Source organism: Coregonus lavaretus (genome assembly GCF_964263955.1).
Source record: "Coregonus lavaretus genome assembly, chromosome: 27".
Lineage (NCBI taxonomy): Eukaryota > Metazoa > Chordata > Actinopteri > Salmoniformes > Salmonidae > Coregonus > Coregonus lavaretus.
In genome coordinates, this window is record NC_140014.1 from 9,891,501 (window position 1) to 9,912,462 (window position 20,962).

A 20,962-nucleotide genomic window follows, 5' to 3' on the forward strand; every position below is an offset into this window, starting at 1 on the left:
GAGTTGGAGTGGCAGAGCAGGTCAAGTCGTTCCCTCTAGAGTTTTAGCAGTTTGTGACGGCCTTGCCTGAAAGTCCAAAGTTGGCTAGCCAAAGCCTGACGTCATTGCTAAAACCTCTGCAGGCAACACCCCTGCTCTGTTCCCGAGGTTGCCAACAGCTGTCATGGAAACACAAAACAAAGTTGGATGGTGGCACAATGTTTAATGTAATTGCTTTTTGTTATCTTTCCTATGAAGCCAAACATTGCTGTACATCTCATTTTAATTAACCTGTAGTTTCAGAACACCTTGCCCATGAGATCAGAATTCACGGTGTGACTACACCAAAGATTATCTAACAAAATGAACCGTTATCAAGGGCAAGATGAAATTGACTTAGTGTGTACATTTGAATCAGGTAATATCTTAACAAAATGTTATTTCTCCATCCTCTTGTTAAAAGAAAGATTCACCTATTTTGAATGTTATATCGTATGTGCATCTCTGTTCTATCAATTCCCGGGGTCATTTCATGTGTATCTGAGCTAGTCGCTGTTCAAGCAGGCTGTATTTTTGCCTGCTTGAACAGCGAATCGCTCAGATAAACATGAAATGACCCCGGGAATCGATAGAACATCGCTCAGAGATGCACAAATATGATATAACGTTCAAAATGAATGAATCGTTCCTTTTAAATCGCAGCAATGTATGCACATGTTAGCATTGCAGAGGTAGTCATCCCCTTGAAATAACCTTTGACTGATAGTGCCACATTTTGTGCAAGAAATTAAAATGGGTCTTTGCTAAAAGGAGTCTTGATTGATATTTTGTCCCCAAGCTTGCATTGACCACTGGATGAGCTCGATGTTTCTCAAAAATATCAGATAAAGACATGTTATAATAACATTAGCCCTATTTTAAACATTTTGTTGATTTTGTCTACTTGTTGTATTATGGGAACATAGATCTAACTTCTGATCAGTGACAGCAACTTTCAGGTATTGTTTGATGGATAGTGGGTAGCATTAAACATTTTTAAAGACAGTTAGGTTAGACTGCGTCCTCTTTTTGTTCAAGTTAACTAAATTTGTACATCAGTTCATATAATTTGGTCCATATGCAAAAAGGGGCATCTTAAGCCCCTATTTCTTCTAATTTCAGTTCCTCCATTTTACAAAAGAGACAGCCACCTTCAGGTTAGCGATTCACAAGAGGCAAACAGATGTACAACAAAAAAAAGATGATGCCAGAATAACAGTGCCAATTGTGCTGGGGTGGAAATGCAGGCCTGCACATGCAGGTAGGTCTTCAGATGGAGATCATTGCTAGAAGGAGATGTGAATTCCACCACAGAACTACAGTATCCACAATGCAGAGTCAGTTGAAAGTGAGGACCATACCAACCTGCAAAAGTAGTGGGGGGGTTGCAACAGGGCAAGTCTTCCAATGGAGTGAGGCTTCAACCTCAGTCCCAAACCACTAACACCCCTCCTCCACCTAATGGTTTGGTCCACATTCAGAGCTAGGGTTCAGAATAATCACAGTTCAGATTGCAGCCCAAATCCACAGAATTAAGTCAAAACAGGTACCTCCAACAACTCATTGTTCTAGAAGAGATGGGTTCTAGAGTCTTGTTTAAAGCAGTCATTGGATGGCCAGACAGAGTGAGTGGGTGTTGCTAGGCGAGCTGAAGAGGGCAGGCCTTCACCAGAACGTCCACACCTCCAGGTCTATGACGTGGAAGTCGTCTCTTTCCGAGAGGCAGCAGTTGTTGAAGGTGTAACATGGGCTACTCCTGCCCAGGTACAGAGTCTCATCTAGCCACAGGCCAAAGTGACCACTGCGGAAGAGAAAGAGAGAGAGAAACTCAGTTAATTGTTTTAGAGTAAAGTAATGTGTTCTCCTAAACATATTGACACTTACTGTACCACAAAGCAACATACTAAGTGTCAAGCAAACAGAAATAACATCAGCATCAAGAAAACCATAACGTAACACATTTGTATGACTGGGAGTGGCCCTACCTTCCTCCTCCGATAGCAAAAGAGTCCAGGTCTCCCTTTATGAAGAAGGAGTTTTCTCCGGTCCATCTGAAACACTGTGGGAGGTGACAAGGGCAGAGTCAGTCAAGGACACCAACACAGGGGTACCTCAGGTTCCTATCTGATTAATGCATTACTTCTGACCCTTTTCGCATTGCAGACCAGGTGAATTGCAGACCAATGAACTTGCCCTTTGTAATGCTCTGCATATACAGTACACTACTGATAGCACAGGAGGCTGCTGAGGGGAGGACGGCTCATAATAATGACTGGAACGGTGCGAATGGAATCAAACACATGGAAACCATGTGTTTGATGTATTTGATACCATTCCACTTATTCGCCTCCAGCCATTATCATGAGCCCGTCCTCCCCAATTAAGGTGCCACCAACCTCGTGATTAATAGCAACGAGTGACCTTTCATAATCCAGTCATGTATTAAAATCGATCATGTGATGTTGTTGTCCCGTGTAGCTCAGTTAGTAGAGCATGGCGCTTGCAACACCAGGGTTGTGGGTTCGATTCCCACGGGGGAGCAGTATGAAAATGTATGCACTCACTAATTGTAAGTCGCTCTGGATAAGAGCGTCTGCTAAATGACTAAAATGTAAATGTTGGTAGAGACCTTTATGTGAATAGTAATTTGGTTGCTATGGAAACTCATGCCCTATTACATCAGCAAGATTTGCAACACAACAGTATTGTCTTTTCACTTTTCACAACAATCCTGTGCCGATACCTTAAAAGCCACATTTCAGATTAGAACATGTAGGAGAGAATTGTTTGGCAATGGTTGTGTAAGTGTAGTGTATGCATCATAGTGTGTGTCATGTATGACCTTGAATCGAGGACGCAGCATGAAGAGAAATGTCTCTCCTGTGCCGTAGAAGGTCTCGCTCGGCCTCAGTGGGTGAGAGAGAAAGCTCCCAAACACCTGGGGCACAGAGAAACAAAAACACAACCCTCTGGTAACCAAACAAGACCGAGCTCATACAATGAGGGTCTTCATAGGTAACCATAAGTCCACAATGAACTCGTGACTCCTGGCAAATCAACCCCACCATAGTCTCTGGAACAGTTGAGTGTCTGAAGTGAATAGTGCAAATGCCATGAAAAGCAGGTGGTCTATGGTACGTGCTTCTGTGTTTAATCTCTAAAGCAGATAGATAGTCAAAAATGTTGAGGGTGGTGCATGTAACATTGGGGAGTTGTTTGTAACTTTTAAATAAAACTAATCTGAGTACATAAAAAGGTCACCTGATTGAGCGAGTCCTTAATGACCATGAGTACGGGCGAGTCGCTGCCGTTCAGCTTCCGGTAGAGGGACTTGAGGCTGGAGCCGTGAAGAGACGTGCTGTAGGCCAGATGCCACATGTGGCCCACTGTCCTGGGAGGCAACTCGGCTGAGAGCTGGAGAGAGAGGGAAGGATTGAGAAGGAGAAAGAGTTGTGTGAGGGTTGGAGAGAAGGGGCACAAAGATGGGAGAATAGATACTTATTAAAAGATTAAGATTAGCTCAACAGAGGAAAAGATTAGTTAAAGAAAAGGGAAATAATTGGTATCCAACAAGTGAATGAGCCTGGACATAATGAAACACTTGAAGAGCTGACCTGCAGGGCTCCATAGCTAATGTATTGGTTCAAAGTGCTCACAGCACTGCTCTGCTTAAATCTCTCCACAGGAGTTCACTACCAGCGTTCTACCTTATACACCCATAGTAGGGGTTTTGCGAATTGTCAGTAATCTACTCAGCACGAAGGTTCAGTTATGAATGGCACTGTGTGTATGACTGAAGACCAATGCTGCTTGAGGGAGACTGAGGCAGAAGCAGAAAAGTCAGGTTTAGTCGCAGACTCTGGATTTATCTTTAACCCCAGACCAGTCAATGAATGCTGAACTTGTAATGCATTTGTGGAACTAGAGGCAAGAAAAGGAATGTGTGCAATTTCTTCTATATGTGTGGTGCTGGCCAGTGACATGTCATGAGAGGCTTTAATTAATTTCCCCTTGGGGATTAATGAAGTCATTATCTCTCTTTCTTATCCAAGAATGGATGAGAACAATCTTCCATTGTGAATTTGTGCATGTGTGATTAGATCAGACAGTGTTTTGTGAAGACCTGACATACATGTGTCTATGGTTGGGTGCTCACCTCTCTGACAAGCGTTGCATCCAAGATGCGACTCTGCTCTACGATCTCACACAGTCCCTCTGGATCTTTGTCCATGACCAGAGGTAGTCTCCCACCACCGTCCTCCACTGACACCATCTGCAAGACAAGACACACAACCTAGTTATAAACCCATTAACATCACACTCTCACTCAAACTTGACACACACGTCACACTCAAACAACAACCACGGACCCCACCCCACCTAAACACTGCTCAAACTTTCAAACAGTTGCTCAAACTTCCCCAGGGCAAGATGTGCACAAGATGCATTGTCACCACTGACTCTCTAGTCAAAGTAAATAGAAATAGCCATTTTTGTTGTCAGCCACTATAGACTTTCTTTAGGACTCTCCTCAATGACATTAATATACAAACTTACCTCCCAGTCCTCCCCAGTCCGTCCGTGGTTCTTGGACACCTCTTCCTCCTCTTCTCTGTCGTCGACCAGTACAAACTCGTCTTTGTCGCCCTCCCCCTCCTCCTCCTCCTCCTCCTCCTCCTCCTCCTCCTCCTCCTCCTCCGACCCTCCCTCCAGTATGCGCAGGTCTGGCCTCCAGTGGCTCAGATAGGCGTAGAGCTCGTCTGAGCTACAGACAAGACCATGAGAGCAGAAAGATTTAGTGTTAAAGACCTTTGACTTACTTCTAGTGAGAAATGTCTTTGAACTTGAAGTCTCTATATTCCTCAGCAAGGGAGGTCATTGAAATTGCTGCACAAGACATGTAAACATTATGTTAATGTGGTCCTCTGTAGCTCAATTGGTAGAGCATGGCGCTTGTAACGCCAGGGTAGTGGGTTCGAACCCCGGGACCACCCATACGTAAAAATGTATGCACGCATGACTAAGTCGCTTTGGATAAAAGCGTCTGCTAAATGGCATATTATTATTATTATTAATAATAATAATAATAATAATAATGTTAGACATTGTCAGTGTGAGGTGCTAATGTTCACAGAATGTAAGTGGAGTGTAAATGCTAAACTAAAACAGTCTTTCTGTGGCTCCAGACTGCAGACTGTTACCTCTCCTGGGAGAAGGCGAACCAGGCATCCCACCGGGGCAAGGTTTTGGTTGTCCCCAGCTGCAGGCCTACAGCCAAACCCTTCTTCCCAGCGGACCGCTGGAGCCGCAGCCTGACGAACATGAGACATCCAAAAGTCCCTGAAGAAGGTCTAGAGGGGCCTGGAGAAGAGGGAGAGAAGTAGGGGGGGAGGAAGAAAGAGAGGGAGGGGGGAAAGAGGGCGAGAGTGGGAAAAGGGGAGAGAAAGAAAAGGGGAGAGGGGGGAGGATGGAGAAAAAGAGTGAGGGGATAGCAAAACACAGAAAGAAAAAGAGACTGAGTGGGAAGCATTTGTTATGATACAATCTTCCTACAAACTTATCAAGCAGACCTAAACCACACAGTGCTGCTTGGGATAAAACAATGAGATAAACCTATCGACTTGATTCCTTTCCTTACCTGGCGTCCGATTCCTCACAGACTGCTCCTTCTCCGTCCCCTCTCTGTCCACCAGCTCCATTCTCACTAGATTCCCCGTCCCTGCTGCCTCTTGTCCTCCACAACAGAAGGTGGCAGCACTGCTCAGCACAGCCACTCCCAGAGCCCCGGATGACTGCACAACCAGCTCTTCCAGTGGACTCCCGTTCCCCTCCAGCTGCTTCTCTGCCTCAGTCATGTCACTGCTACTCTCCTCCTCAGCGACCCCCTGGACCAGGCTCAGAGCCAGGGCAGACCTCAGCTCCGACGTAGCAGCAGAGACCAGCGCTGGGATAGTCTCCCCCTTGTGCTGTGGGCTCCTGCTGCTTCGCCTCCCACCCTGCTGGAGCGTCTTGCCAGTTTTGGAGCCAGTTTTCTGTGTCTTTTTAGTTCCTTTCCACCTAGTTACAGAAAAACAACCCCCTATGTATGTTGCATGTTCTGCAATATGTAACCCGGCAAACGCTCCTTGATGGTGGTCCTGGCGCCGACGAAGATGGCGGCCTCGCGACTAGCTCTTAGGAAACTTTGCAGTATTTTGTTTTTTTATGTATTATTTTTTACATTATTAGCTCAGAAAGTGTTTTGAGTCATTACATACAGCCGGGAAAAACTATTGGATATCAGAGCGGCGGTAACTCACCAGCATTACGACCAGGAATACGACTTTCCCGAAGCAGATCCTTTGTTTGCTCTCCCCAGGGCAACTGAATTGATTCCAGCGGCTGACCCAAAACATTGCCGGCGGAGGAGAGGCACTCGGAGCGGCCTGCTGGTTCGACTTAGGAGGCGCGCACACCACCCACCGCTTCCAAGTATTCTACTCGCTAATCTTCAATCTTAGGTTAACAAAGTCGACGAACTACGGGCAAGGATTTCTTTCCAGAGAGACATCAAGGCCTGTAACATACTCTGTTTCACGGAAACATGGCTCTCTTGGGATATTCTGTCGAAATCGGTCCAGCCAGATGGGTTCTCAGTTCATCGCGCAGACATAAATATCTCTCCGGGAAGCAGAAGGGCGGAGGTGTATGTTTCATGATTAACGACTCGTGGTGTAATTGTAGTAACAGAGGAACTCGAGTCCTTCTGTTCACCCGACCTAGAATTTTTCACAATCAAATGCCGACCGTATTATCTCCTAAGAGAATTCTCTTCGGTTATAGTCACGGCCGTGTATATCCCCCCTCAAGCCGATACCACGACGGCCCTCAAAGAACTTCACTGGACCTTATGCAAACTGGAAACCACATATTCTGAGGCTGCATTTATTTTAGCCGGGGATTTTAACAAAGCAAGTTTGAGGACTAGGCTGCCGAAGTTCTATCAACATATCGACTGTTGTACTCGCACTGCTAAAATCCTCGACCATTGCTATTCAAACTTCCGGGATGGTTATAAGGCCCTCCCCCGCCCTCCTTTCAGCAAATCTGACCACGACTCCATTTTGCTTCTCCCTTCCTATAGGCAGAAACTCAAAACAGGAAGTACCCGTGCTAAGGACTATTCAACGCTGGTCTGACCAATCGGAATCCATGCTTCAAGATTGTTTTGATCACGCGGACTGGGATATGTTCTGGGTAGCTTCCGAAAATAATTTAGACATATACACTGAAACAGTGACAGAGTTTATCAGGAAGTGTATAGGTGATGTTGTGCCCACTGTGACTATTAAAACCTACCCTAACCAGAAACCGTGGATAGACGGCATCATTCGCGCAATTCTGAAAGCGCGAACCACCGCATTCAACCACGGCAAGGTGACTGGGAATATGGCAGAATACAAACAGTGTAGCTACTCACTCCGCAAGGCAATTAAACTGGCAAAACATCAGTATAGAGACAAAGTGGAGTCGCAATTCAACGGCTCAGACACGAGACGTATGTGGCAGGGTCTACAGACAATCACGGACTACAAAAAGAAAACCAGCCACGTTGCCGACACCGACGTCTCGCTTCCAGACAAGCTAAACACATGTTCATGGACATATTCAATCTCTCCCTTTCCCAGTCTGCTGTTCCCACATGCTTCAAGATGGCCACCATTGTTCCAGTACCCAAGAAAGCAAAGGTAACTGAACTAAATGACTATCGCCCTGTAGCACTCACCTCTGTCATCATGAAGTGCTTTGAGAGACTAGTCAAGGATAATTTCACCTCTACCTTACCTGTCACCCTAGACCCACTTCAATTTACTTACCGCACCAATAGATCCAAAGACGATGCAATTGCCATCACACTGCCCTATCCCATCTGGACAAGAGGAATACCTATGTAAGAATGCTGTTCATTGACTATAGCTCAGCATTCAACACCATAGTACCCTCCAAGCTCATCATTAAGCTCGAGGGTCTGAACCCCGCCCTGTGCAACTGGGTCCTGGACTTCCTGACGGTCCTCCCGCAGGTGGTGAAGGTAGGAAACAACATCTCCACTTCGCTGATCCTCAACACTGGGGCCCCACAAGGGTGCGTGCTCAGCCCCCTCCTGTACTCCCTGTTCACCCATGACTGCGTGGCCAAGCACGCCTCCAACTCAATCATCAAGTTTGCAGACGACACAACAGTAGTATGCTTGATTACCAACAATGACGAGACCGCCTACAGGGGAGGAGGTGAGGGCTCTGGGAGTGTGGTACCAGGAAAATAACCTCTCACTCAACATCAACAAAACAAAGGAGATGATCGTGGACTTCAGGAAACAGCAGAGGGTGCACCCCCCTATCCACATCGACGGGACCGCAGTGGAGAAGATGGAAGGCTTCAAGTTCCTTGGCGTACACATCACCGACAAACTGAAATGGTCCACCCACGCAGATAGTGTGGTGAAGAAGGCGCAACAGAACCTCTTCAACCTCAGGAGGCTGAAGAAATGTGGCTTATCAACTAAAACCCTCAAACTTTTACAGATGCACAATTGAGAGCATCCTGTCGGGCTGCATCACCGCCTGGTACGGCAACTGCACCGCCCACAACCGCAGGGCTCTCCAGAGGGTGGTGCGGTCTGCCGAACGCATTATCGGGGGCAAACTACCCGCCCTCCAAGACACATACAGCACCCGATGTCACAGGAAGGCCAAAAAGATCATCAAGGACATCAACCACCCGAGCCACTGCCTGTTCACCCCGCTATCATCCAGAAGGCGAGGTCAGTACAGGTGCCTCAAAGCTGGGACCGAGAGAATGAAAAACAGCTTCTATCTCAAGGCCATCAGACTGTTAAATAACCATCACTAGCACATTAGAGGCTACTGCTGCCTATTGAAATCACTGGCCACTTTAAGAAATGGAACACTAGTCACTTTTAATAATGTTTACATATCTTGCACTACTCATCTCATATGTATATACTGCATTCTATAATATTCTTCTGTCTCTTAGTCCATGCCGCTCTGTCATTGCTTGTCCATATATGTATATATTCTTAAATCCCATTCCTTACTTAGATTTGTGTGTATATGTTGTGCAATTGTTAGATATTACTGCACTGTCGGAGCTAGAAGCATAAGCATTTCGCTACACCCGCTATAACATCTGCTAAACACGTGTATGTGACAAATAAAATTTGATACCATAGAAATCCTTGGACCAATTTAATTGGCTATACTCCATTTGCACTGCTAGATATCACAGAGAACATACAGTATTTAAGGTCACTGTTGCTACCTGTGGATATGTCAGACTCACCCACACTGATCCAGTCATAGTACGTATTCGAGATACACCGATTTGACAGGTCTGCCCAGAATATAGGATTATTTTAGTGACCTCATAGGTTAAACGCCTTCCAGGCAATGTGAAGACACAGTATGTTGATCTGTGCAGAGCTGCACCGAATCTGTGTGTCTCAATCGTGCACAGTCATTCAATGCTGACCTGTGTGTGGAGGAGTTGAAGTGCACGTGGGAGATGTCCGAGTAGAAGGAGACCGAGGCCAGGCTGTCCACTGAGCAGGACAGCAGGTACTCCTCACAGCCGTGCTCCATTACCAACGGGTGGGTCTTACACGGGTCAAAGAAGATCTTATTGGACGTCACTAGCAAGATTCCAGAAACCACACCCTAGATATATATATATATATATATATATATATATATATATATATAGAGAGAGAGAGAGAGAGAGAGAGGTGAGAAAGGTAAGCGGGTGGTGAGAGAGGGGTGAGCAAGAAGTGCGAGAGCGAGGTGCGTGAGAGGTGAACGAGAGCGGCGCTAGTCTCCACCCACCTTGCGGTCAGTGATGTAGCGGCAGAACAATTTGAGATACGGCATGGCGGCTTGCCCTTCACCTTGGGAGCACTCGGGAGGGAGGGCCAGTAGGCAGCGCTGTCCGTCAGGCATTGGCACTGCCTCCACATCCTGGGAGAATCAAAACACAGCCGTAGCCCAGTAATATGCACTTCTCCCCTTGACTTACTAGTGTCTAAAGCAGGCATTAGCCACTCGTTAAAACAGTGCTTTATATACACAGAGCTGACTAAGCAGGTTTGAAAAGAACAGTTCTCACAGAAACAATCAATCATTGCCATTAGCGAGTTTGCTACGTTTTTCCAGTCCTGCATTGGCTCTTATTCTTTTTAACAATTTAAGCTTAATTTAAGCTATTTTGGCCTCTCCTGACAAGAACAGTCAACTCTACCACCGGAAAAGCAAGAACACACTCCATTAAAGGCCTGACAGGAGCCAGATAATCATGGTTAAATAATGTAAAAACATTGTCAAATGTACTTCCTCTTCTGTATGATTTGTGGAATAAATGCATTCACATTGTCCTTACCAGTAGTTTGTCATACTCTGCATCTGGTGATGGGGAGTGAGGGCTGGCAGATGGGGCCGGAAAAAGCCCGAGCCCCAGGTCAGTGTCCAACTCTGGCTCCAGCCTGAGGTTGGGGTCAAGGTGCATCACCGCGGGAGATGAGCCTTGGTCAAAGCCTTTACTCTTGGGAACGCGGAGGTTCTTCGAAATGAAAGTGCGGAGAAACATCACAACACATATTTGTGCGCTGCTGTAAATAAAACTCTGCCCAGTTCAAGACCTCCCACTTCCTCTTTCTAATGTACTGTGAACTCTACATCTGCTTTACTGTGGTCTTATCTGTAGCCTACTGGAGTGGAGGGGTGGAGGATTGATTTGGTAACAATGCAAAATACAGGTAACTGCTCAAATTAAGGAAACACTTGAGTAAATGAGGGATACAAAGTATATTGAAAGCAGGTGCTTCCACACAGGTGTGGTCCCAGAGTTAATTAATCAATTAACATCGTATCATGCTGAGAGCCATGTATAAAAATGCAGAGTTGGCCATTATTTTGGCTACCATGGCCAAAAGAGATCTCAGTGACTTTGAAAGAGGGGTCTCAAAGGAGCATAGGTGTGTGTGTGTCAGTCACCAGATCTCAACCCAATTTAACACTTATGGATGATTCTGGAGCGGCGCCTGAGACAACGTTTTCCACCACCATCAACTAAACACCAAATTATGGAATTCCTTGTGGAAGAATGGAGTTACATCCCTCCAATAGTTAGACACGTGAATAATCTATTCCAAGATGCATTGAAGCTGTTCTGGCAGTTAAATGGTGGCCCAACGCCCTATTAAGACACTATATTGGTGTTTCCTTTTTTTTGCCAGTTACCTGTAGGTTCTCTGAAGACCATGTGGTGACGACTACGTAGTCTTTCACTCACTTTGCATGCCAAATCCATAGTGGAAAGTACAAGCAAAACAACATACTATATATACACAAATGTATGTGGACACCCCTTCAAATTAGTGGATTCGGCTATTTCAGCCACACCCTTTGCTGACAGGTGTAGACAAATCGAGTACACAGCCATGAAATCTCCATAGAAAAACGTTGGCAGTAGAATGGTCTTACTGAAGAGCTCAGTGACTTTCAACGTGGCACCGTCATAGGATGCCACCTTTCCAACAGGTCAACTGTAAGTGCTGCAACAAAGGCTCAGCCGCAAAGTGGTAGGCCACCCAAAATCACAGAACAGGACCGCCGAGTGCTGACGCGTGTAGCACGTAAAAATCGTCTGTCCTCGGTTGCAACATTCACTAAGTTCCAAACTGCCTCTGGAAGTAACGTCAGCACAAGAACTGTTCGTCGGGAGCGTCATGAAATGGGTTTCCAAGGCCGAGCAGCTGTATACAAGCCTAAGATCACCATGCGCAATGCCAAGCGTCGGCTGGAGTGGTGTAAAGCTCACCGCCATTGGACTCTGGAGCAGTGGAAACGCGTTCTCTGGAGTGATGAATCACGCTTCACCATCTGGCAGTCCGACGGATGAATCTGGGTTTGGCGGATGCCAGGAGAACACTACCTGCCCGAATCCATAGTGCCAACTGTAACGTTTGGTGGAGGAGAAATAATGGTCTGGGTCTGTTTTTCATGGTTCGGGCTAAGCCCCTTAGTTCCAGTGAAGGGAAATCTTAACGCTACAGCATACCATGACTTTCTGGCTGATACTGTGCTTCTAACTTTGTGGCAGCAGTTTGGGGAAGGCCCTTTCCTGTTTCAGCATGACAATGCCCCCATGCATAGTGTGTCACGTTTGTTTTCCTGTGACATTTCAAGGTGTCACATGTTGAGTGAGGAGAAGGTACAGAATGCAGAAACAAAAGATACCAGTCATTATATATATATCAATAAATGTTGGCTCTGGAAGATACGCATACATGCATGTGTACAGGATGTAGCATCTGATAAGGGTGTCTCTTTCTTACCTGCCGGGAGATGAGGGAGGAAGAGATGAAGGAGGTGGAGAGCTGCCTGTTCAGCTTAGTCTGATCTGCCAGGCTACTGCACTTGGAGGTGACACTGAACACAGTGTCTTCATGGCCAGCCTGTGAGTAGACATAGTGCAGAAATCCACTTCAGGTAGTACTCCAATATTAAAAGAAATCAGACCAAATAATTACAATCTTTTCCCTTCATTTGAGACGCTACAACCCTCTGACAAGCCCAATAATATAATGTGAACCCTCCAGCCGCTCCTACACAACACAGGATTCAGCTATTGACAGATGGGAACGTAATTTAGGTCCATGAACCTGACTTTTGAGACTCCATGTCTGCGGGCATTATTACCAGGTTTCAAAACTGGTCATTCAACTGAGACTGCTCTTCTGTGTCACGGAGGCTCTCCGCACTGCTAAAGCTAACTCTCTCTCCTCTGCTCTCGTCCTCCTATCTGCTGCCTTTGACACTGTGAACCATCAGATCCTCCTCTCCACCCTCTCCGAGTTGAGCATCTCCGGCGCGGCTCACTCTTGGATTGCGTCCTACCTGACAGGTCGCTCCTACCAGGTGGCGTGGCGATAATCTGTCTCCGCACCACGTGCTCTCACCACTGGTGTCCCCCAGGGCTCAGTTCTAGGCCCTCTCCTATTCTCGCTATACACCAAGTCACTTGGCTCTGTCATATCCTCACATGGCCTCTCCTATCATTGCTACGCAGACGACACACAATTAATCTTCTCCTTTCCTCCTTCTGATAACCAGGTGGCGAATCGCATCTCTGCATGTCTGGCAGACATATCAGTGTGGATGACGGATCACCACCTCAAGCTGAACCTCTGCAAGACGGAGCTGCTCTTCCTCCTGGGGAAGGACTGCCTGTTCCATGATCTCGCCATCACGGTTGACAACTCCGTTGTGTCCTCCACCCAGAGTGCAAAGAGCCTTGGCGTGACCCTGGACAACACCCTGTCGTTCTCCGCTAACATCAAGGCGGTGACCCGATCCTGTAGGTTCATGCTCTACAACATTTGCAGAGTACGACCCTGCCTTACACAGGAAGCGACACAGGTCCTAATCCAGACACTTGTCATCTCCCGTCTGGATTACTGCAACTCGCTGTTGGCTGGGCTCCCTGCCTGTGCCATTAAACCCCTACAACTCATCCAGAACGCCGCAGCCCGTCTGGTGTTCAAACTTCCCAAGTTCTCTCACGTCACCCCGCTCCTCCGCACACTCCACTGGCTTCCAGTTGAAGCTCGCATCTGCTACAAGACTATGGTGCTTGCCTACGGAGCTGTGAGGGGAATGGCACCTCCGTACCTTCAGGCTCTGATCAGTCCCTACACCCAAACGAGGGCATTGCGTTTATCCACCTCTGGCCTGCTGGCTCCCCTACCTCTGCGGAAGCACAGTTCCCGCTCAGCCCAGTCAAAACTGTTCGCTGCTCTGGCACCCCAATGGTGGAACAAGCTCCCTCACGACGCCAGGACAGCGGAGTCACTCACCACCTTCCGGAGACACTTGCAACCCCACCTCTTTAAGGAATACCTGGGATAGGATCAAGTAATCCTTCTACCCCCCCAAAAAAAAAAAAAAAAAACTGTAAAGTGGTTGTCCCACTGGCTATCATAAAGGTGAATGCACCAATTTGTAAGTCGCTCTGGATAAGAGCGTCTGCTAAATGACGAAAATGTAAATGTAATTATTCACACTCAGCTACTCTATGTGTGTGTGGGTATGAGAGGGTGTGTGTGTTTGAACTATAGACTGGTGGGAACATGCCTAATTGCTTGTGTGTGTGTTAAAACATTTTTAAACAAGCCATTGTGATACAGGCTACCAGTTTGGCATTATTTGAATACTGTTTTTTTTACAGTAGTTCCACATTTCAATTTCCCCTTTACGAAATACATGATCTGATAACGTTTGATCTGATAACGTTTGAAAGCTGCAGTAATAGAAGCGTCTACATCTGCCTGTGATATAATTACGAACATTTATTTTCAACACATACTTTGCAATACACTGTCCTTCCATTATAACTGTTCTAGAGCCTCTGAATATACCCTTGGATACCCATTGAAATAAGGAATATCTGTGACTGATCTGTGACCACTGTTTCACTGAAATACAGCTTGTCTGACCTTTTAACACTCATTATCAGAATCTATCAATACCATATATTATGCACTGTATTGGTTATCAAATGTGAGGGTGCAGCAGGTCTTTAAGGTCCTTGACATAGGAGTAGGTCTACATGAGATTGTGACTCATCATAGTGTCTACCTTGTCAGCTGACAGGTGATCTCTGTCCGTGGACTTGGCTGTGGTTCCCTCCGTTCCCCATGTAGCCTCTATGAAGGCAAGATGTAAAAACATGTTGAGAAGCGACAACTCTTTCCACCAGTACTCTCTTCTTTCTGCTGCTGACTTAGTTGTTTGTGGTACTGTTTATAGTTTAATTCATGCAAAACAACTCCCCCGACTCCCTCTGGCCCTGTGTGTGGGCTCCTTTGTGGATCTCTGAGGTACATGTAATACATTATACATGTTTCTGAGGTTTATTAAGGTACTGAGTTTTCTCTTTGAGAGCCTCAGGTGTGCAACAAGGCAGCACTGTTGTCTTTGACACACCGACATTGAAATGTCAGATCTTTGGCTCAATGTCATGTGTCAGCAAACTAGATCACTCCTCCAGCAGGCTTTCAATTTGATCCAATAAGGAGTTTGAAGTCCTTCTGTAAAAATGTCAACATTGACAGGGGCAGATCTGTGGTTCTGGGTACAGTGCCTTCAGAAAGTATTTATACCCCTTTCCACATTTTGTTATGTTCGAGTCAACGGGTATTTTGTCTGTCAGAAGTTCCCAAGCATTCCTTGCTGCAGTGTTGCAATTCCTCAAAAGTTTAATAAATGCTACATCTAGAGAGAGGAATCCTCCTTACCAACCTTCCCTTGTGTGTTATCTGTCAGGCTCTAGAATGGTTTGTTACGAAAATACACAACACATTTATAAATACCATATGAATAATTGGAGATGGAACTACTGCAGCTACCAAGCCCCTACTAAGGCAAACAAACCAGAGATATTTACATAACCTTGTTGAGAGATACCTCACCTTGGAGGTAATACTGTCGCAGTCTGGGGTTCCGGATGTGGGGGACGTGGTCAAGGGGACGCCCCACGGCACGGTGGCCCGGACCGCTGTCCCTGGCCTCCTTGGTTGGGCTGGTCTGAGGCCTTGTCTCCAAGGGTCCGGCAATGAACCTGGGGGGCTGGGTGGCCCCAGCAGGGAGCTTGGACCCCAGTCTGTAGGGGAGAAAGAACAGAGGGATACTGGTGGTAGCGAAAACTACTGGGATGTTTACTGTTTACCATATAATATGGTTAGGAAAGCCTTCTGACTCCATCTACAGTATATGAGCATGTAAGGGTAGAAATTGTTGATAACCCATCCGAGGCAATCATCTATGATTCTTTATGATTTTGCCTGGCTATTTTGGTAGTCACATTTGTGATTCATGTAGGATAGTGGGAGTTAGGGATATATAGGCTGTTGCTGTTTCTGGCAAGCACCTGCACTCCTCTCGCCCACATAATGCCCTTTTACGGTTTGTGTTCCTTTATTCAAACGAGAAGTAAATTCACAAGAGTGACTATATCAAAGAAGGTGTTGAAGTTCTACTGCTTTGTGCTGCTGCGCTCCCTTCACCTCAACACAACATGTAGGGAGAGCAACACAACATGTAGGGAGAGCAACACAACATGTAGGGAGAGCAACACAACATGTAGGGAGAGCAACACAACATGTAGGGAGAGCAACACAACATGTAGGGAGAGCAACACAACATGTAGGGAGAGCAACACAACATGTAGGGAGAGCAACACAAAAAAGAATAGGCTGACACATTCTGGGATTAAGTAAACAACGTCACAACAAGTCTAAGCAGTGCTTTTCCTCATTTTTTGCCAAGAAATCAGTTAAATTGCAGACCTGGTCTTGACGTTGCCAAGGTAGCTGGGCCTGTTTTTGTCCCTCTGTTGTATTTTGTGTTCCATGGCTCAGAGGGTTTGCAAGAAGGACTTCTCATGGGCCTATCTGAGAATACTGGGATGTTGACAACAGCGATGGTCTGGTGAGTTGAGGGACTTAGCTGGCATCCGTCCTCCTCCAGTCGGTCTCCATGCTTATTAGGCCCCCATAATCATATCTACAGGAGAGTGGGTTAGTGCACATATAGAAGAATGCGAGAGTGAGACAGTGCATATACTCCAAGTAATGGAGTCAGGCCTTTCAGGAGAATCAATGATGCAATCTGAGCATTTTAGCAGGCGTATAACCTTGCGCTGGAAAAATCAAATAAACAAAAAAAATTACATTTTGTATTGAGAAAATGCTCTCAAAGACTCTAAACAAGACAAATGCCAGGGGAGAGAAGCCAGGAAGTAGATGCATGTACACTATATATACAAAAGTATGTGCACACCCCTTCAAATTAGTGGATACGGCTATTTCAGCCACACCCATTGCTGACAGGTGTATAAAATCGAGCACACAGCCATGCAATCTCCAAAGACAAACATTGGCAGTAGAATGGCCTTACTGAAGAGCTCAGTGACTTTCAACATGGCTACTGAGTTCCAAACTACATCTGGAAGCAATGTCAGCACTTTAACTGTTTGTCGGGAGCCTCATGAAATGGGTTTCCATGGCCGAGCAGCCACACACAAGCCTAAGATCACCATGCACAATGCCAAGCGTTGGCTGGAGTGGTGTAAAGCTCGCCACCATTGGACTCTGGAGCAGTGGAAATGCGTTCTCTGGCGTGATAATCACGCTTCACCATCTGGTAGTCCGAAGGACAAATCTGCATTTGGCGGCTGCCAGGAGAACGCTCCCTGCCCGACTACATAGTGCCAACTGTATAGTTTGGTGGAGGGGGAATAATGGTCTGGGGCTGTTTTTTATGGTTCGAGCTAGGCCCCTTAGTTCCAGTGAAGGGAAATATTTCTGCTACAGCATACAATGACATTCTAGATGATTCTGTGCTTCCAACTCTGTGGCAACACTTTGGGGAAGGCCCTTTCCTGTTTCAGGATGACAATGCCCCTATGCACAAAGCGAGGTCCATGGTTTGTCGAGATTGGTGTGGAAGAACTTGACTGGCCTGCACAGAGCCCTGACCTCAACACCATCGAACACCTTTGGGACGAATTGAAACGCTGACTGCGAGCCAGGCCTAATCGTCCAACATCAGTGCCCAACCTCACTAATGCTCGTGGCTGAATGGAAGCAGCAATGTTCCAACATTTAGTGGAAAGCCTTCCCAGAAGAGTGGAGGCTGTTATAGCAGAAAGGGGGGGGGGGACCAACTCCATATTAATGTCCATGATTGTTGAATGATATGTTCGACGAGCAGGTGTCCACATACTTTTGGCAATGTAGTGTATATTGAATAATACTGTATATTGAATGGAATTTTTGGTGCTTTAATTCTTGACAAGGAGACATACATCTTTGTATTTGCAAAGTCAAATTCCTTAGGGCCTGATCGAGTTCTGATGCAATGAATGTGATTTATGTCATCTATTTTCCCTTTTCTTTCTAGCACCTTCAGTCAGAAGAGATCTGTTTCTCCACTTAGCTCAAGTTCATAATGAATAGGGGATCTACGTGCAATACTGTATGAAGCATGCCGACAAATCATTATGCCGCGGAGAAGATTGCAATAGATTACTGTGGTCTTCATTTACATTTACATTTTAGTCATTTAGCAGACGCTCTTATCCAGAGGAATGATTACCACTTCCATATCTAAAATCCGGGGGATGCGGCAATAAAACGTAGGGGTGGGGTACCCTGAATTCAGCAACATATTACAAGCATTTGGGGACTGACCTGTCACAAAGACTGCCGGAATGTTGATCGAGAGATGGTGGTTTCGGCAGACTTCATAACGCTGTGTTACTGTAGATTTTGTGATATCACTGCAGCGACAACAGTAACAAGTTGAGTATGTATGCTCCGCCCATTTCCCTCATCCTCCATCCTTTTTAAAGGGCCCGTGATTGAGCAGAATAATTGCATGGCTGGAATAATAGTTTACTCACTGTTATAATCAATCCAACCACCATATTTTTATGTTCCCCATACAAACGCCTTAAAATACTGTAATGACCCTGGGTTTATAAGCGCGGATGTCGACTCTGCAACGCGAGTATGCTTTTGGGGTACAGTCGATGGCGCGCTGGACTTCAGGCTAGAAGGTTGAGGGTTCGAAACCTGCGCCCTACCTGTTTCATTACAATACCATAGATTACAATGGTAACTTTTCAAAATTCCTTTCGTTTGTTGCACTTGTAGTAGTGTGATGTTGTTCCCCTAGATTATGCACCAAATTGCACACAAGGACAGTTCAAGTAGGCCAGGTCAAGAGGGGATGTTAATAAGTTAATAATAATAATAATAATTCAATGTGTTTTCTTTATTTAATTACAGCTGCATAGCTAACGTTATTTTTTGGTGTACAAACATTTTTATATATCTATATTGTAAATACACCTAATTGTAAAAGTTGTGTATATTTTGGTTTGGTCCATCGCGGGTTATCTGTACTTAAGTACCCTCTTATTGTTCTCTTTCACCTGACCTTCAATTAGCAAGGTATGTTGTCTTTGGCGCCGTAATTTGTCAATATAAAACTGTGGTAACGTTACGTTACACAAAGTGCTGTTACGCAACTATAGGTTTTGTTACAATGTGGACAATATAAAGATTTATGTTAACAACTTTCACCGAGCTCGCTAATTAGGGACCTATTGTAACTCGGGAGTATTTGGGGCAGTGTTTGAGTGAGTTTCTATGTGCTCACGCAGGTGCCCGAGAGCTGTGACTGCACCAAGGGCTAACATATTGTGTGTCTCTTCGTGTGCAGGTCGGATAAAAATTATCCAACCATCAGAATTCCAGTTGTGGCAGTGTCCTAAGTAAAAGTACACAACGCAGAACGAACCACGCTACAAACTGGTGCTGTGACCTGCCGACTGGTCAGCTCAAGCTGACCGCAGGAGCTGTGGATGAGGTACACGACCTGCGATTGCGCATTTCTTTGATGGTTTGCTGTACATTTACATTTACGTCATTTAGCAGACGCTCTTATCCAGAGCGACTTACAAATTGGTGCATTCACCTTATCTAAGCTAATATATACTGTAAATAGTGAAAGTGAATGTAGCATATTCATTAGATACAGGTATTTGTGTTTATTTATGGAGGACTAAAAGTGCCACAATTAAATAAATAAATACACCATTAAATAATTACTTAAATGTGTCATTAATTAATTAAAATTAGAATTAAATACATAAATGTGTAATTAAATGTATCATTAATTAATTCAAATACCGATTCATTTTATGTAAAATACATATATAATTATTTCACTATTTACATTTACATTTCATGATCCTGCGTTGGAGTGATTCATGAATTACTTAAAACTGTCAAACTGACCCATCAAAGTCAGTGGGCGGGGCTAACGCGAATCTAGTCTGATCCATTGCTTTGGTCTGAAGTAGAGTAGGCCAACCTGGATAGAAACAATGGAGGATCTCCGTGAACTTTCCAGGGAGTTGGTTAGAGACATTTTAAACTTAGCAGAGGATGTAGAAGCAGGACCTGCTGACCCAGAGCATGTAGCTAGTAAAGCAGAGGAACTTATTGAAGTTGTTGGAGTCATTTCCGCACTTTCCGACGAAGATATCGACCACAGAGTGATTGCAAATCTAGAAGAAGTTGTCCACCGCTTCTCTGGTACCAGGGCACTTCAGGCCCAACACACACAGGGACCGGGGCGTTTGGCGTTTGACATACCGAGTGCAGTTCTGGAGCATTAACTTCTTTGTGGAGTTCCCGCAGTTCAAATTTGCAGCGATGTTCGGTGTGTCAAAGAGGACCATCAGGAGGCGCATGCAACAATACAGTTTAAGGTATTTACACTAAATTCATGAGTTTTCTGTTTATGAATTGCTGCTCTCATACACTCGGAAAGAATATGACGTTTAAGGTAACATTACTTGATGTTGTGTTTTTCTTGTTTGTACAGAAAGACAGATCTCTATTCAGCTGTGAATGATGAGGAGTTAGACCGTATTGTAAGTGAAATTCACAGAAGTCATCCAAACACCGGCTACAAGCTAATGCGTGGTCACCTGAATGCAAGAGGTGTGCATGTTCCAAGTGAGTAGATAATAATATGGGCATTATTTAAATGTATTTTTAATTTGGAGCTCTGCCCCTTTGAAAGGTGAAGGAAGCCCGCTTATGGAAAGACATCAACCTGTGAGCTGTAGTTTCTACAGTGCATACTATGCAAAGCTGTATTATTTTAAAAAACTGAATAAGTAACATTTCATTTCTCACTGCCTTGGTGACCAAAAATAACAATCTTGTGTAAGGACATGTCAAACTAGTTTTAAGTACAAGACTGATTATGCTTGTCATCCATTCAGGTTCCTGAAGAATATGGGATCGATTGGA

General features: G+C 45.3%; 1 protein-coding gene across 1 annotated transcript; it reads right to left on the bottom strand.

Annotated features, from left to right (window-relative positions):
• Positions 1–185: 185 nt before the first annotated feature.
• On the bottom strand, positions 186–16,482 carry LOC311102701 (oxidation resistance protein 1-like; the record flags this gene model as incomplete). Its single annotated transcript, XM_084144073.1, has 15 exons — positions 186–1,819; positions 2,004–2,077; positions 2,861–2,956; positions 3,280–3,432; positions 4,175–4,291; positions 4,576–4,783; positions 5,220–5,379; positions 5,657–6,075; positions 9,550–9,734; positions 9,900–10,031; positions 10,450–10,629; positions 12,407–12,526; positions 14,709–14,776; positions 15,542–15,732; positions 16,418–16,482. 15 exons carry the CDS (start codon positions 16,480–16,482, stop codon positions 1,684–1,686), a joined length of 2,304 nt encoding a protein of 767 aa, XP_084000199.1. The 3' UTR covers positions 186–1,683.
• Between the last annotated feature and the right edge of the window lie 4,480 nt (positions 16,483–20,962).